Genomic DNA, 16,720 nt, shown 5'->3' with positions numbered 1-16,720 from the left:
AATTATTTTGAACTCCCTACCCACTCTCCTGCTTGTTTCATTTCACCTGAAGGTGAGACAATCAGGGACACATTTCTGATTAGGAATGCAGTGAAGGCCACTTCTTCATCTGCTAGTCAGCAACCTTAAAAATAGTGGAAATGGGGACTTCCCTGATGGTCCAGTAGTTAAGAATCCACCTGCCAATGCATGGGACACAGGATCAATTGTTGGTCCAGGAACTAAGATCTCACATGCTGTGGGGCATCTAAGCCCCTACACCACTCCTACTGAGGCCGCATGCCCTAGAGTTTGTGCTCCACAAAAAAAGAAGCCACTGCTATGAGAAACCTGTGCCCCATGTCTAGAGAGTAGCTCCCACTCATTGCAACTAGAGAAAGCTTGTGCACAGCAACAAAAACCCAGCACATTAGAAAATAAATTACATATTTTTTAAAAAAAAAATAGTGGAAATGAACTACAATACCTTAACAAAACTAATCCAATTCCTTTCATTCTTGGATTGGGTTATATATATATATTTTTTAATTATTATTTTTACTTTATTTTACTTTACAATACTGTATTGGTTTTGCCATACATTGACATGAATCCACTGTGGGTGTACATGCAGATTGGGTTATATTTTGTGGAGAAATTTGCTTTTGTTGCTCCTCGTATTCTGCTACAATTAGCAACATTTTGCTGTACTGCATATTAGGAAACCAAAAGTCCTGTCCTAATTTTTTAAACATGTGTGCTTGTTTTTGAAAAGAAGTAGTATATATTGGAATGATTTTTTGTGTGTGTGTTTTTTTTTTTTGTTTTTGCTGTTTGTTTTCAACATTAGAAAAACTTGCTAAAGAAGTAGGTACTTCTTATGGCTGCTATTTCGTCCCAGCATTTTCGGGGCTGTATGCACCTTATTGGGAGCCTAGTGCAAGAGGGTAAGAATTGAAAGTAAGGTATGCTTTTGTCAGTCTTGATTTATTTACTATATTAGCTAAGAACTTATTGGTTAATAGTTTTCTATTTTCAAATGATTTTGAAGTATGGAGGAAACCTTTTATACTTGGGAAGTATAATTTTAGAAGTTGGGAATTCCCTGGCTGTCCAGTGGCTAGGATTCCACGCTTCCACTGCAGGGGGCATGGATTCGATCCCTGGTTGCGGAACTAAGATACTGCGCTGCATGCCCCTTGGCATGACATAAACAAGAACTCCAGGGACTTCCCTGGTGGCTCAGTGGCTGGAACTCTGCCCTCCCTCCCAGTTCAGGGCACCTGGGTTCTAGATCCCACCTGCCACAACTAAGACCTGGTTCAGGCAAATCAATAAATAAATATTAGAAAAAATTCCATGAAGTTATGTCATCTGACAATAAGCCCTGGCTATATTCCTATTCATGTTAGTATTATTATCTTTTATCAAGGCACCTGTAAGTTATATATCAAAAGGCCATCATCTAGATGAGTATTGATTTGGTTTTATATTATTGTCATCTATTCAGATAGATCATGAACTTTTTCATATGTGGATGCAACATTGTAGACTATAAGGATTTTGCCAGCTACTTAATGTTTGTGTCCAGTTTTGGCTTTTTAATGTCTTTTCCCCCCCATACACTTCTATGTACCAAATTCAACCTTTCCATATTTAGAACGTTCCCGATTAATGACTCATTTATTCTTCTCTAATCTTAAAAATCTTTGTGTATATTTTTAGGATCATCTGTGGGCTCACTCAGTTCACCAATAAATGCCATATTGCTTTTGCTGCATTAGAAGCTGTTTGTTTCCAAACTCGAGAGGTAATCAATATGGGCCTTTTTCCTGTACTTAATCCACCTTTATTATTCCTGTACAAATTTTATATATATATATATATATATATATATATATATATATATGCCAGAAATTTATGAAAATTTAATAAGCTTGTTCTTGTTGTTCAATCACTAAGTCGTGTCCGACTCTTTGTGACCCCATGGACTGCAGCACGCCAGGCTTCCCTATCCTTCACCATCTCCAGAGTTTCCTCAAACTCATGTCCATTGAGTCAGTGATGCCATCCAACCATCTCATCCTCTGCCGCCCCCTTCTGCTCTTGCCTTCAATCTTCCCAGCATAATCAGAAATTAAGCCTGGGGACTTCCCTAGCAGTCCAGTGATTAAGACTTCATGTTTCCACTGCAGTGGGCCTGGGTTCCATCCCAGGTCAGGGAACTAAGATCCTATGGGCTGCACAGTAAGGCCAAAAGAAAAAAAAATTTAATTAAGCCTGCCTAAACAGTAATGTAATAAATGCAAGTTTGTTTTCTTTTCCCAGCTGTCATTACTCTTTAAGTTCCTGTTAGCTGCTGGGCACTGGGCATTTTACAGTTGAGGGGATGTTGAGCAACACATATTAGGTAAAGGATTTGAATAGTAGCACAAACATAGACAGGAAAATCAGGAAAATATATCATGGCAGGAAATCAGGGTGCAAAATAAGAGTTGTCTGGCTTGCCTGGATATAGAGGTGAGTGCAGAGGAGTGGTAAGAGAAAAGGTTATAAGTGAATAAGTGAAGTCGCTCAGTCGTGTCCGACCATTTGCAACCCCATGGACTGTAGCCTACCAGGCTTCTCCATCCATGGAATTTTCCAGGCAAGAGTACTGGAGTGGGTTGCCATTTCCTTCTCCAGGGGATCTTCCTGACCCAGGGATTGAACCCAGGTCTCCCACATTGCAGGCAGATGCTTTACCGTCTGAGCCACCAGGGAAGTTCCCCAGAGAAAAGGTTGGTGGTAACCAAATCAAGGAGGACCTAGAAGAAATCTCTTTTTTTCTTCTGTAGGCTTTGGGGAGCTTTTGTGTGTTTTTAAGTAGAAGATGACTATTTTCTGGATATTACTGTGTGGTACTTTGATGATGTTCATTGCATTTTTTTTTTTTTTCAGATTTTGGATGCCATGAACCGCGACTGTGGAATTCCACTCAGCCATTTGCAGGTAGACGGTGGAATGACCAACAACAAAATCCTTATGCAGTTACAAGCAGACATTCTGTATATTCCAGTAGGTCAGTAAGCCCTCATTCCTTCAAACCCCAATAGTCATGTTTTTTTGGAGAACTGATTTTTCAGGCATATGTCACTGCTAAGAGAGTGATGTTGTTCGCTCCCCTCAGTGAAGCCGTCCATGCCCGAGACAACTGCCCTGGGAGCTGCCATGGCTGCAGGGGCTGCAGAAGGGGTTGGCGTCTGGAGTCTGGAGCCTGAGGACTTGTCGGCTGTCACGATGGAGCGATTTGAACCTCAGATCAACGCTGAGGGTACTTTTATTTATTTTTTTTATTGAAGTAGAGTTGATTTCTAACACAATGTTGTGTTAGTTCCAGCAGTACAGCAAAGTGATTCAGTTATATATACTATGTTTTTCAGATTCTTTTCCCATATAGGTTATTACATAATATTGAGTCTAGTTCCCTGTGCTCTACAGTTATCTTTTTCAGTGAGGGTACTCGTAAAGACTGAAGATTGGTGTACTGTGAAAAGGGATAGAGAGTTTGGTGGTTTAGTCACAAATCAAGAAATGAAATAAGATTGCAAATGTGAAGGTAATTTCATATTCAGCTGCTAAACATATTTGGCTTCATATCTGAATGAATGTGAATAAGAGAAATAGTTCCCTATTTAAAAAAAACAAATTTCTATAATCACTTTTTTACCGTTCACTTCTACTGTTTATAGTCTCTTCATGTATGAGGATAACACTGCCACATTATCAGTTTTATTAATAGCCTGTTAGTGTAACCTTTTCTGACAGTGACAAGGGAGATATATAGACCACTGACCCATTGTGTCTGCATTGGGTCATCTTTAGTGCCAATGACCAGTTTTAGGACAGGATTTACTTGGCTAAGGACCATTCTGGTAACTTTTAAGCACAGCAGGGCTAGCCTGACAAAAGCAGCAACAATTTAAATCAATGAGCATTAAATATTTGACTCACTGTTGTAACAAACAAAACTAAGCCACAAGCCAGACCAATAGACTGTAGCCCGCCAGGCTCCTCTGTCCGTGAACTATTCCAGGCAAGAATACTGGAGTGGGTTGTCAGTTCCTCCTCCAGGGGATCTTCCAGACCCAGGGATCAAATCCGTGTCTCTTGCATCTCCTGCATTGGCAGGCAGATTCTTTACCACTGTGCTACCTGGGAAGCCCCAATACCTGTAATTAAGTTTGTGTACAAAAGTCAGGTTTTATATATTCAATTTGGTTTTAAACCTTTTTAAAAAGCTGTGTATTAAATGGCATCATAGAGTCCAAAAGACTGTTCTATACATCTCTGTCTCTTTTGCTGTCTCTCATACAGGGTTATGTTGATGTATGGCAAAACCAATACAATATTGTAAAGTAATTAGCCTCCTATTAAAATTAATAAATTTATATGTTAAAAAATGGCATCATAGTGGATTTTGTGGTGGTTCAGATGGCAAAGAATCTGCCTGCAATGAGGGACACCTGGGTTTGATCCCTGGCCTGGGAAGATCCCCTGGAGAAGGGAACAGCTACACACTCCAGTATTCTTGCCTGGAGAATTCCATGGACAGAGGAGCCTGGCAGGCTACAGTGCATGGGGTCACAAAGAGTCAGACACAACTGAGCGACTTTCACTTTCCAAGGTCCTCTGCCCTCCCCCAAAGAGAAAGCAGATCAAATAGGATTCTCCTATCTAATTCATCACCACCTGCTTATAAATGACCTGGTCTTAGCAGATAGCCTGTCTCCGCATCTCCTTTCATTTTGCAGACCAGGCTGAATTTCCCCCCAACTTCCACACAAGCTTCTCTCTGCAGTCACTGGCAGTCTTTGGCCACCATACCGGGATCTGAGTCCTGGTAAAGCTCCATGTCAGTTAAATACAGTGTAACAAGCGTCAGTTTAATAAGTGAAACAATTTATCAAGAATGATGAGTGAATATAAGTATAGTACTTAGAACATCTTAGTAAACTGTCTTTCTTTTTTAAAAAACTTTTTATTTTGTATTGGAGTATAGTAACTAACAGTTGTTATTGATAGTTTCAGGTGTACAGCAAAGTGACTCAGCCATACATGTGAAAGTGAAAGTCACTCAGTCGTGTCCAACTCTTTGTGACCACATGGACTGTACATGTACAGTTCATGGAATTCTCCAGGCCAGAATACTGGAGTGGGTAGCCGTTCCCTTCTCCAGGGGATCTTCCCAACCCAGGGATCAAACCTAGGTCTCCCACATTGCAGGTGGATTCTTTACCGTCTGAGCCACCAGGGAAGCCCAAGAATACTGGAGTGGGTGGCCTATCCCTTCTCCAGTGGATCTTCCCAGTCCAGGAATCGAACTGGGGTCTCCTGGTAGATTATTAATCGAACTGGGGTCTCCTGGTAGATTATTCCATACATGTACATGGATCCATTCTCCCCCAGACTCCCCTCCCATCCAGTCTGCCACATAACATTGAGTAAACTGCCTTTCTTATGTATGGTTTTCCTACCTTCTATTTCTAGAAAGTGAAATTCGTTATTCTACATGGAAGAAAGCTGTGATGAAATCAATGGGTTGGGTTACAACTCAGTCTTCAGAAAGTGGTAAAAATGTTTTTATTGTTATTGCCACTTTGTCCTAGTATGTTAAATAGCTTCTTTAAGTATCTGTTTATACTTAGCAAGGCTGCTCTGAAGAATAGCATTATCATATGCTCATAGTTTCTAACATTTTGAAAACACTTTAAAGTTCTAAACATAAAATGTAAATTATCAGATTGATATATGTGCTTAACTCTGTCCTGCCATACCTTTCCTTATTAGTTTATTTCTGGTACTTTGATTGATAACTTAGTTTTCTAAAAGTAAAAGTATTTCTAGTTTCTTCCTAATGAAAAAAAAAATCAACTAAACTTTTTTTTATCCTCTTCATGACTGACTTTGCCTTTTTGGGGGGCTGTTTTCATGACCTGAACTGACCAAAAGCTATATTGATTTCAGAATACATTTCATTACTTCCTTGTCTGCTCCCAAGTCCTTAGTGAGTGTATGTTGCAAGAATTCATTGAAATCAGAGGAAGAAATGTACCAAACATAGTAAATTAGAAATGTCATAATTAGGAAATGCTCTTGGCAGAAATTAGAGAATTTTTGTTTTTAATCACTTAGATGGGAAGGTATCTACCATAAATAAAATATTTAGTTGTAAACAGCTGTGAGCTGCCTTTAATATTGCAACAGCCTTTAACATACCTTTAATGTGGCTTGATATTGTAATCCTTTGCTAAATATAAGATTTGGAATTTAATGAATGAAACGATGGCCAATAATATTTTGAAGCATATAGTTTAAGAGAGAAGAGTTTATAAATGAAATATAGCCTGCCTTCCAACCCCAAAGTGAGTATAGAACCACTTTAAAAAAAAATTTATTTATTGGCTGCACCGGTGCTTAGTTGCAGCATGGGAGATCTAGTTCCCTGTCTAGGGGTCAAGCCCAGGCTCCCTTCATTAGGAGCCCAGAGTCTTAGCCACTGGATCACCAGGGAAGTCCCAAGAACCACTTTTAATGTATCTAGCTTTTCAGAGAAGCTTCTGGGATCATCCTGTTTCTACTTGAAGCTTTTATTCTCCTAAATAAGCTTTAGGCTTAATATCCATTGTCTTTAAATCCTTTGTTCTGAGACCCACCTTTCTTTCTAAGATGGTGACAAAGCCTTTCTTGCTAAGACTGTTTGCAGTTTTGAGACCTTTTATAGTTAAACTTCTCAATCATAGGTATTTTTTGTAGCACAGTACTAGTTGCTTTGAAGGACGCAGCAGCTGTGCACCCTGATTTATTTTCTGGTTACCCTCAATTAAAAGCTGATGAAAATGAGTTCTCTGATTTCTTTGACTAGTTGTATTTTTTAAAATGGCACAGAAACTTCCCTGGCAGTCCAGTGGTTGAGACTCCACACTTCCAATGCATGGGGCACAGGTTCATCTCTGGTCAGTGAACAAGATCCCGCATGCTCCCAAAAAATAAATAAATAAAATGTATTTTATTTATTTTATGGCCAAAAAATATTAGATGGCCAAATAAATAAATAAAATGGCACAATTCAACCTGTTCCCCTCCCTCGCCATATCCACCTCCATGTCAATGCCACACATACTTCTTCCTTACTTGCAGTTGAGGATATAATTTTGATCGCCAAGTTCCCACAAAGCCAATTGATCATTTTCTGTTTGCTTTACCTTACTGTCAGGGAACTTAAAATGCCAAGAAAAAGTGGATAAAAGAAAATTACATGATTTTTTTGTTTCTGCCTTCAGAATTGATGATAAAATAATTTGATTTTTTGAGAGCTTTCGATTTTTCAAACTTGGTGTTTGTTTCAGTTAGGCTGCAGTGTATTTAAGGCAAAGTGTGAAAACAATTTGTAGCAGATTTATGAAAAGCACTCATGTACAACATTTTGAGAGTCTCTAAAACTGTATAATAATCCGGATAACAATATTCAGTCAATTAGTGAAATGCTGATTGTTCCTCAAGCAATGTAAGCTATGTAATAATAGTACAGATAGAATCCTATTTTGATGATCTCATAAATCTATTCAAATTGCTACCTGGCCTCTTATCCTCTTTAAATAGTTTTAATTTATGGGAAGAATATTATGTTAGCTTAATTTCCAAAGCATATTGCCAATTTTGAAGCATTCATATTTATTTTCTTGTTTGTAACTATATTTGAATGGACTATAAAGAATTTTTAACATATATTTAATATGTTTAAAATGTAGGAATGATTGGGGATTTAATATTTTTTGGAGAGAGCTTATGATAAATAATGACTTCATGACTTTGTACTCCAAATCCACCAAAATAACATTTTTTTCCAAAAAGTGTTAAATGTTCAAGATACATAATGTTTAAATTCAAGAAAAGCCTATGTCTGTATCTCTCTAGCTATTCTTTAAAGGAAATGTTTTCAGTCAGGTTAGAAAATATCAAAACAATTGTGTTCTCAGACAATATTTTAAAATATAGATTAATACAGTTTAGTTTTTAAATTATATAGTAACATTAATTTTCAGGTTCATTTTGTTATACCAACTGTGTGTAAAAAAGAAAATGAAACCAATAGGGTTTGAAATTTATTTTCAAACTAATGAGTTGGACTAATATAACTCTTCTCTGATAGCCAAAGGATCTATAATTTTAATCTGGATGGGGAATGGGATTGCTCACTTAGTATCTTTTGGGGAAGAACCAAGAAAGCTAAAATCAGCAGCCTCCCAAAAAGAAAGTTCTCCTTCAGCTTTCTTTGGCTTTGCCAGTGGAAGGTTTATGTTGGTCTATATGCTCTATGTTCTTGCTATTTGTGGCATGCTATCTGTATTGTTTGTTAACTGTCATAAGCCCTCAATTTTGATTCTGGTTTTGATTTAAAGTAATAACTCTTTGCTAGCTTTTATGAATATACTATTTTTATAACTTTTTTTGCTATCATGTGATTCTTAACACAAATATTGTAATTATGTGTCTTTCTTTTGGTTTGCTTGACTGGAATTCCCTCCTACTCGGATGACAACAGGTGACCCTAGTATCTTCTGTAGTCTACCCTTGGGCTTTTTTATAGTGAGTAGCGTGGTAATGTTAATCGGAGCAAGGTACCTCTCAGGTCAGTTCCTCTTTAAATTAGACAATTATATGAGTTAGCATTAATGTCTTTGTGTATAAATGAACAGAAAGTTTTCAGTATTTTTCCTTCTTCCTGTTCTTAGGAACCTGGAAAATCTATTAAAGGTCTAGTTAATAGACTATTTGATTCAGAATTAAGGACTGTGACTCTGCTTTTATTCTCTTTGATTTTTAGTAGATGATTTTCTTTGAGGGGCTACATTCTGCTGGCAAGTGCAGCAGTAAGCACAAGTACTACTGTTCATGCTTAAATGAAAGGATGTTCAGAGTGGTAGATGAAATGTATAGTATTTGAAATCAATTGAACTGTCTTTCAAATGTACCTAAGTTGTTTTGCATACTTATGAAAATCTGCCACAGAAGTCTTAATATTTCAATCCTGGTAAGACTTTTGGCCAGAGTATGTTAGCAGAGTTTCTGTAAAACTCTAAACCTGGGGAAAAGTTATCGTCACTTTTATTTTAGTTAAGAGAATACATTGGTGAACTGAAATTTTTTAAAAATTATTGCTGAAATAAATTGGTGAAATTCAAACTGAATTATTATTTTCGCATATTCTGAATATTCTTATAAAAGTAAAATTGCTCAGTACATTATAAAACTCACTGCATAACCAGCATTAATTTAAATATAATAATCATTTTTGGAAGTTGTTCCTAATGATAGTTCAGTTTTTCTTCAAATTAGTGGCCTAAATGGAAATGACGTATTTCATATGTTGCCAAGAAAGTGAAACACTTAAAAAATCTTCTTAATTAGGGAGTTGAATTATTTCTCTTAATTAATTACAAGATGACCTGGGTTTAAAAATGTAAAAATGTTTTATTGATATGGGAGAACATCTGTTTTTAGAAGTCTGACAAGCATTAATCAGATTGGCATCATCACTAAAGCACTATATATAAATATGGAATGAAAAGTTATTTACATTAGCAGAAAGGGAATAAAAATTATCTACATTAATAGAACATTAAATTATCTTTTAAATCATGATAAAATTTCAGTTATGTGCATGAGAATTTAAAATTAGATTTACCATTTTCTGTATTCTTCATGTTTATAATAAATTTGTTCAAATATTTTTCTTCCATAATACCCATTCCTTATGTTGGTATTAGTGCTTTATACACTACAAAAGGCTTCTGTATACATAAATCTGTGCAGAATTAGCAGATGCTTATTTTCTTTCTGCTTCTCAGGAATGTTTGGTGGAAGAGTCTGAGTATTCCCCAGAAGAACTGTAATTTAAATTTTTAAAAATTCTGTTTTAGGAGAAGTTCTATTTTTTTTCTTTATCCTGAGGTTTTTTTGTTTTTGTTTTTTTTGTTTGTTTGTTTTTGGCTGCATTATGTTGGTCTGGAAAAGGAAAGAAAATAGCATTGCAGCTGAATGTTTTCATTGATATTTTTTTCCCTTCTGGTTCCCTTTGATACCAGTACAGAATGAAAAAGCTTGGTCTTTGAAAAAATAGGATATATAACATATCTCTAAGCTGAAGGATACAGTAAATGTCCAAATTCCTAGACTTCCAAAATAGATATGATTGCCGTCTTTAGGATCTCTCTTGGTAACATATGCTGAGATTTGAGAAAAATTGGAATGACTTGTCTTGGTAAACAGTTAGCAGTAGTGTTCATTTGCTAATTTTGAAATTGGCCCAGTTGTATTTGTTACATTTTACCTGTGAAGCAATATTTAGGAACCATATGGAATTTCTAGCTCAGTAATTATTGAATCATCTTCATTGCTTTAACTCCTAAATTGCATGTATATTATTATTGACATATATGATTTTTGTCCCATTTTAGGTATGCCGTAAATACTACCAACTCATGGATTCCAAAGATGCGAGCTCTTTACCTATGGAGAGAGTCCAGTGATTCTGTCTCTTAATGTGATGACACTATTCATAGACTGATTTTATTTATAAGCCACTTGCTGCATGATCCTCCAAGTAGACCTGTGGCTTGAAATAAAGAAAATGCAGCAGAAAGAATGCTATAGAAATATTTGGTGTGTTTTTTAACAGCACTAGTTAAGATTGGACCAGCCACCTTTGGGGCTGACCCCCTCTTTTGCAATCATTTCCTGCCTCATTCCCTGTAAGATCTAGGAAGAATTCAGATCCTGTTCATTGGAATTTTTTTATCACATATATTCAAACTCTGATGAGCCAGGATTTGATTCCTGCACTACACACACTTCATTAAGGGGCTATTACTAATCAGCTAAAAATCTGTGATTTTTTGTTTGCTTCTTTTTAACAGACTCTCCTACCCAAAGTCCTCTTTTCTGCTTATTAGGGAGACCACAACATCTTCACTAAATGCTTAAATGGAAGCCTCTACTAAATTCTTAATATAGAAATTTAGTACCCTCATTCCTTAGGCATTTTTCTAAAAAGTATTTGCCAAAACTGAAAATTCTTCATGTATTTTACATGGTCTCACTAATTATACTGAATTGCTGCTATCTGGATCTTATAGGGAAGGACACTTTCCTTTTTTTTTTTTGTTCATCTCTCTTTTTTATATTTTTTACATTGTGTATAACATACATGCCTCTATATTTTGTATAATGAGGGTAGCCCATTTATAAATTAAGAGTACATGTTCTCACTAATTACACTGAGTTTCTGTCAGGATCTTATAGGAAAGAACACTTCCTTTTCTTTTCATCTCTCCTTTTTATATTTCTTACTTTGTATGTGTAACATACATGCGTTTATATTTTATATACTGAGGGTAGCCCATTTATAAATTAAGAACACATTGTATTCAGTAGATTCTAATGGGGCTGGTCTTAAGTGGACCACTATGTGTATAAATATTTTGGGGAAAAGAGCTGTATACATTTTTGGGCAACGGTTATACATATTATTTACCAGGAGAGGCTTTCTTGAAGAGCCAACATTTAAAATTTAAGTATATGTTCTATGTGAATAAAAGAAAATGTACTTTATTGTGACTATAATTTCTTATACCATACTTTTATATGCTAAAAAAAACCTATGGAATAGTATAGCATATATTGTTTTCAAATACAAGCACTGAGTCCATATAAAGTTTGCTTTTCCTTTGACATATATTTAGATCTATTTAGGATCCTTTTGAGGGGATATCAAAAAAAGTTTACAAACTTAAGTAGAAAAAAAAAAGCCAAGAATCTCTTTCCATCTAAGTGTGTTATAAATGGCTGATAGGCAATTAAAATTTCTATTTGAGATGACAAGTAGTTATCTCTGCCTATGGACATATTATTAATACAACAGAAAAATGGTTTAATTGATAGAAAAAGCTTCCAGTAAACCCAAGAATTTCCTTCTCGCTGCACCCACAACCAAGAAATTCTCAAAAAATTTAATGTGAGGCATTATAACAACTTACCTAATCTAGCTTCTCAATGTCAATTTTAAAATAATCTTAAGATTAATTTTTTTACTACAAACAAGAAAATACTGCCTCCTAATTATTTTCTTCAGTAATGAAAATGGAAAAATATTTATATATATTAATATAAAAGGTTTTGTTTTGTTTGGAATGAATGGTAGCTTGCGTTTGCAGTTCTGATTATGCTGTTTGTAAATTATTGAATCTGCTGGGTTTTATTGGTGCAGCTGCCACTTTAGTGACATAAATGTTACAGAAAGGTACTATGAAATTATTACTTTGTGGCAAGGACACTTTTAAACATCATTTGTTTCTACAAAGGTAGTTTGAGTTAATGTAAATAACTGTGAAAAGCATTGTTCCAATAATTTTAAGATTACATTAATTTTCTATAAATTGTGATATTTATAAATGTTTGAAATGATACACGTTGATATTTAATGATAAATTTACTTGAAATAAATTGACCCTCATTCTTACTTGCATTTCTCATTTCCAGACTAGAACTTAGATAAAAGTTAATTGAGAAAGATGGTTCAGGAAACGTTCGGCTCAGCTGTTAGCCCTTGATAAGGCACACACTGAAGACTTAACCAACAGTTGAAGAAGCAGTTTCTGGGATGATGAGCACCTTACTTGTTCTGTCAAAAAAGACTACATTGTCCCATCTCAGCATCCAGAAAAGGCCCCGGTGAGGTCAGCAGCTGTTCTCAATAGGGTCTTGCAGTCATGGCTAACCATGGCTTACTGGTTCCACTCTATGCTTCACTTCCTCTCTACCTGGGTGAGTTGGTGGAGTCAAGTATGCCATTATTCTCTGAACTCAATCACCAACACCTCAATCTTTTGTTCTCCAGGTAATCAGTAACATAAATAATGCATTTTTGCTTCTGTAATAATATCTTAGAATTTTTTTTTAGTGTGTTTCTTTTAAAATGCCTAAGTCTCAGTTCTTTGGCTTATAGGTATTTTGTATCCTGTGGGAATGAAGAATGATTGCAATTTAGGAGAACCATGAGACAAAAGATGTCATAGCACAGAAACTATAACAGCAATGGTAGTCAAGTAGGTAGTTTTTACCTCATAGTGTCTAATCATAAAGAGAAGTGCAAAAATTACTATTTTTATAGCTTTAATAAGGTATAATTGATATATAGAAAACTGTACATATTTAATGTATCTACTTTGATGAGCTTGGACTTAATGCATACGCCCATTATCCCATCACCAAAATCAAGGTTATAAACATACCAGTCACCTCCAAAAATTTCCTTGTGTCCCTTTGCTTTGTGTTGGTATGTTTAAGAATGCTTAACATGAAATCTACCCTCTTAAATTTTTAAATGCACAATAGCATATTGTTAACTATGGCACTAAAAGTTGTACAGCAGTCTCTAGGACTTAATCATCTTGTGTAACTAACTTCATACCCATTGAACAATTCCCCATTTCCCCTCTCACCCCACCCCCTGCTAACCACCAATATCCTATTTCTGTTTGACTTTTTAAGATTCCACACATAAAGTAAGATTATACAATATTTCTTTTAGTGTCCAGTTTATTTCACTTAGCATAAGGTGTTACAGGTACATTGATGTTGCAAACAGTAGAATTTCCTTCTTTTTTAAGGCTGATCAAGATTCCATTGTATGTATATACCACATTTTCTTTATCCATTCATCTGTCAATGGACATTTGGGTTCTATCTATATCTTGGCTTTTGTGAATAATGCTGCAGTGAACCTGGGAGTGTAGATATCCTGATTTCGATTCTTTGGGCTATATACTCAAAAGTAGAATTGCTAGATCATATGGTAGTTCTATTTTTTAATTTTTTGAGGAATCGTTCATACTGTTTTCCATAGTGGCTGCACCATTTTACATTCCCACCAACAGTGTAAAAGTGTTCCAAGAATTAGTTTTTAACTAGAACTTTGTAATAGCTTGTTTTAACTGTACTTTTTAAATAAGGAAGTTTACTTGATCTGTTCTTGCAACCTAACAATTCATCAGGTCACATATTAGGGATTACTGGAAAACTGAGTGAGTTTCAAAACCAACTTGATTGCTACTTGATCTATACTTTATAGGTACATATCTTAGCTCTGGTCTTACGTTAAAGGAGAAAATGTGTTAAGTATCACAGACAAAGAACTCTCACCAATGTTTCTAAAGATTTCCCTGTCATCAGATTTAGTAAAAATGACCTATTAACTTAAATTTGGGGACTATAAAGATAAATATTCTGAGAAGCAGAAGATAGGTTAAAAACAAGTTGCTCATGTTAATCGGCTATACCCCAGTATGAAATAAGTTTTTTTTTACCAAGTTTTTAAAAACTGGTTGCTCAATCAATTTTAATTAATTTTTGGCCATGCCACATTGTGGTGCAGGATGTTAGTTCCCTAAGCAGGGATTGAAATCTCACCCCTTGCAGCAGAAGCTTAGAGTCTTAACCACTGTACCACTAGGGAAGCCCCTGCAAATCTAAATTTTTGAGCTTAAGTTCAGAGGCCACTGTACATGAATGTTCATGACAGCATTATTCATAACAGCGCAAGAGAAAACAACTGTCTTATCAACTGATGAATGGTAAATGAAAGGTGAGATATCCATACAAGGGAATATTATTCACATGTAAAAATGATAAGGTACCACACTCATACTACAACATAAATGAATCTTGAAAATTGCACAGAGTGAAAAAAGTCATACAAAAAGCCACATAGTGTATGATTCAGATTGCACAAAATGTCCAGAATAGACAAATCCACAGGGACAGAAGGTGGATTAGTGGCTGCCAGAGTCGGGGGGGCGGTGGGGTGCAGGGAAGGGAAAAGGGACGTGACTGCTAATGGACAGGGTTTCTTTCGGGGTAATGATTGCACAACTTTGTGAATATACTAAAAACTGAAAAGCATACACTTTAAAGGAATGCATTTATGGTATATGAATTATACCTCAATGAAAGTGTAATTTGCATTTATGTAAAATAAATATATTTGACCAGTCCCTGACAGCATGTGAGCTTATAATCCCTGAAATGAACCCTCTGAAGGAAATAAATTTTGTTTGCTCCTCAAAAATATGGAGGCTAATAAATGTATCCCCTTTTTATTTCACTTTCATTAACTCTTTTTCAAGTATCTAATATTGGAAATAAGAAAAATCCTTTAGTCACTAATACATAAAAGATTATGAAGAAATAGAAGATCTGGGCTCCCATTCAGCTTCCCAGGGATTTTCATGGTTTGTCCAATAGAATATACTGATCAAAAGGATACAGCTAACTTATTTTCCCCAAAGACTTGGTAAATGAGGAGGCAGTCTTCTGAACATATTAAATAAAACATATTACAATAATTACCAATAACTTGAATTGTAGTTAAGAAACTGTGCTGTCTTAATTTTCTTGAAGGTTTAATCTCATCTCCTTTCTCCTCAAGCTCATTTTAAACCTTCAGCCTTTTATTAATTTACCTCCACGTCTCTTTCTTTACTACAGTGTTTATAGGAGAGAACAATGTCTGCCACCTACCTCTTCAAATAATTGTAAATCTAATTCAAATGACAGTGAATATATGCAAGTTCATTCTCTACATCACTGGTTTCTCAACAGCCAAGGGATCTCTTTGTAAAATGAGCATTCTTGTCCGTTTAATTTTTTTATCAAATTGTTAGTAGGAAATGAATAATACTGTTCTTAGAAAAATTGGAAAATAAGAGGTTAGAAAGAAGGGTAGAAAATTATCCAGACTCGTAAATAATACCTGTGGTTATTTTAATTTTCCCCTAAACTTTAAGGTGGTATTTTCACAGATCTTGGATGTTCATAAATGTTGTATAAAAATTTTAACCTGCAAATCAACACAACGTATCATGTATGTGAACACATACAGTTGAACTAGAAGTATGAAATTTGGACAGGGATGATAGATAACCAAGTTTTGGATGGTGGTTACCTCTGGAAGGCAGAGCATGGAATCAGGCAAGAGACTTCACCGGAACCTGAAAAACTGTGTTTCTTAAAAAATTAAAAGAGTTAAAGCAAATATAGCAAAATCTTAAGAGTTGACTGAGTGATAGTATGGATTTTTTTTTTACTATATCCTCTACTTATCTGTATGCTTGAACTATTTCATAGTAAAAAGATAAGGTGAAAAAAAAAGACAATGTATCATCGTCCGAATTATATGTATCAAAGTCCATTAGTGTAATCTTGTTTATCCTGACACCTTTACCAATTAAAAGGGCTGAAATCTTACTGATCTTCTTGGCACAATTATTTCAAGCACCTCATATAAAGCATCAATATTCAGAATCAATAATATATATTAGAAATTATATCCTTAACCATCCATTTGTTGTGAATTCCATGACTCAGAAAAAATACTTATTTGTCTTATTTCCAGTATAGAACCTTCCAACAATTTGAATTGTCCTACTGTCAGCCCACCACATTCAGAATTACATATTAAGGCTAGAAAATTTCTGGGCCAAAAAGTCTCCATTCTAGATATAGGTTTAATATCAAGGGAGAAAGAGCACTGCCATTATACTGAATTTCAAATCGGGCACAAGACCTGTTTTATTCTATTTCAGGTTCTAGTTCATTACAGTTGAAAGAAAGCACTGAATTATAAAATTGGATGAAATTGGTT

At 35.3% G+C, this 16,720-nt stretch overlaps 1 protein-coding gene across 4 annotated transcripts in view; it reads left to right on the top strand.

The window, feature by feature from the left end:
* Window positions 1-13,559, top strand: part of GK (glycerol kinase) — an 84,720-nt gene extending 71,161 nt beyond the window's left edge. For 3 of the 4 annotated variants that reach the window (XM_068962466.1, XM_068962468.1, XM_068962464.1), the window contains 7 exons: window positions 830-926; window positions 1,705-1,789; window positions 2,920-3,040; window positions 3,149-3,292; window positions 5,509-5,589; window positions 8,564-8,650; window positions 10,479-13,559. In XM_068962466.1, coding sequence (XP_068818567.1) covers window positions 830-926; window positions 1,705-1,789; window positions 2,920-3,040; window positions 3,149-3,292; window positions 5,509-5,589; window positions 8,564-8,650; window positions 10,479-10,489 — 626 coding nt within the window. In that variant the 3' untranslated portion in view covers window positions 10,490-13,559. The remainder of the gene's footprint in view (window positions 1-829; window positions 927-1,704; window positions 1,790-2,919; window positions 3,041-3,148; window positions 3,293-5,508; window positions 5,590-8,563; window positions 8,651-10,478) is intronic. The other variant, XM_068962467.1, reaches the window with a different exon arrangement.
* The last annotated feature ends 3,161 nt before the right edge of the window (window positions 13,560-16,720 follow it).

This window comes from Capricornis sumatraensis, chromosome X (assembly GCF_032405125.1).
Source record: "Capricornis sumatraensis isolate serow.1 chromosome X, serow.2, whole genome shotgun sequence".
In the NCBI taxonomy this organism is placed as follows: domain Eukaryota; kingdom Metazoa; phylum Chordata; class Mammalia; order Artiodactyla; family Bovidae; genus Capricornis; species Capricornis sumatraensis.
Note: the sequence above shows the minus strand (reverse complement) of the source record. Positions and strands in the feature narration are given on the sequence as shown.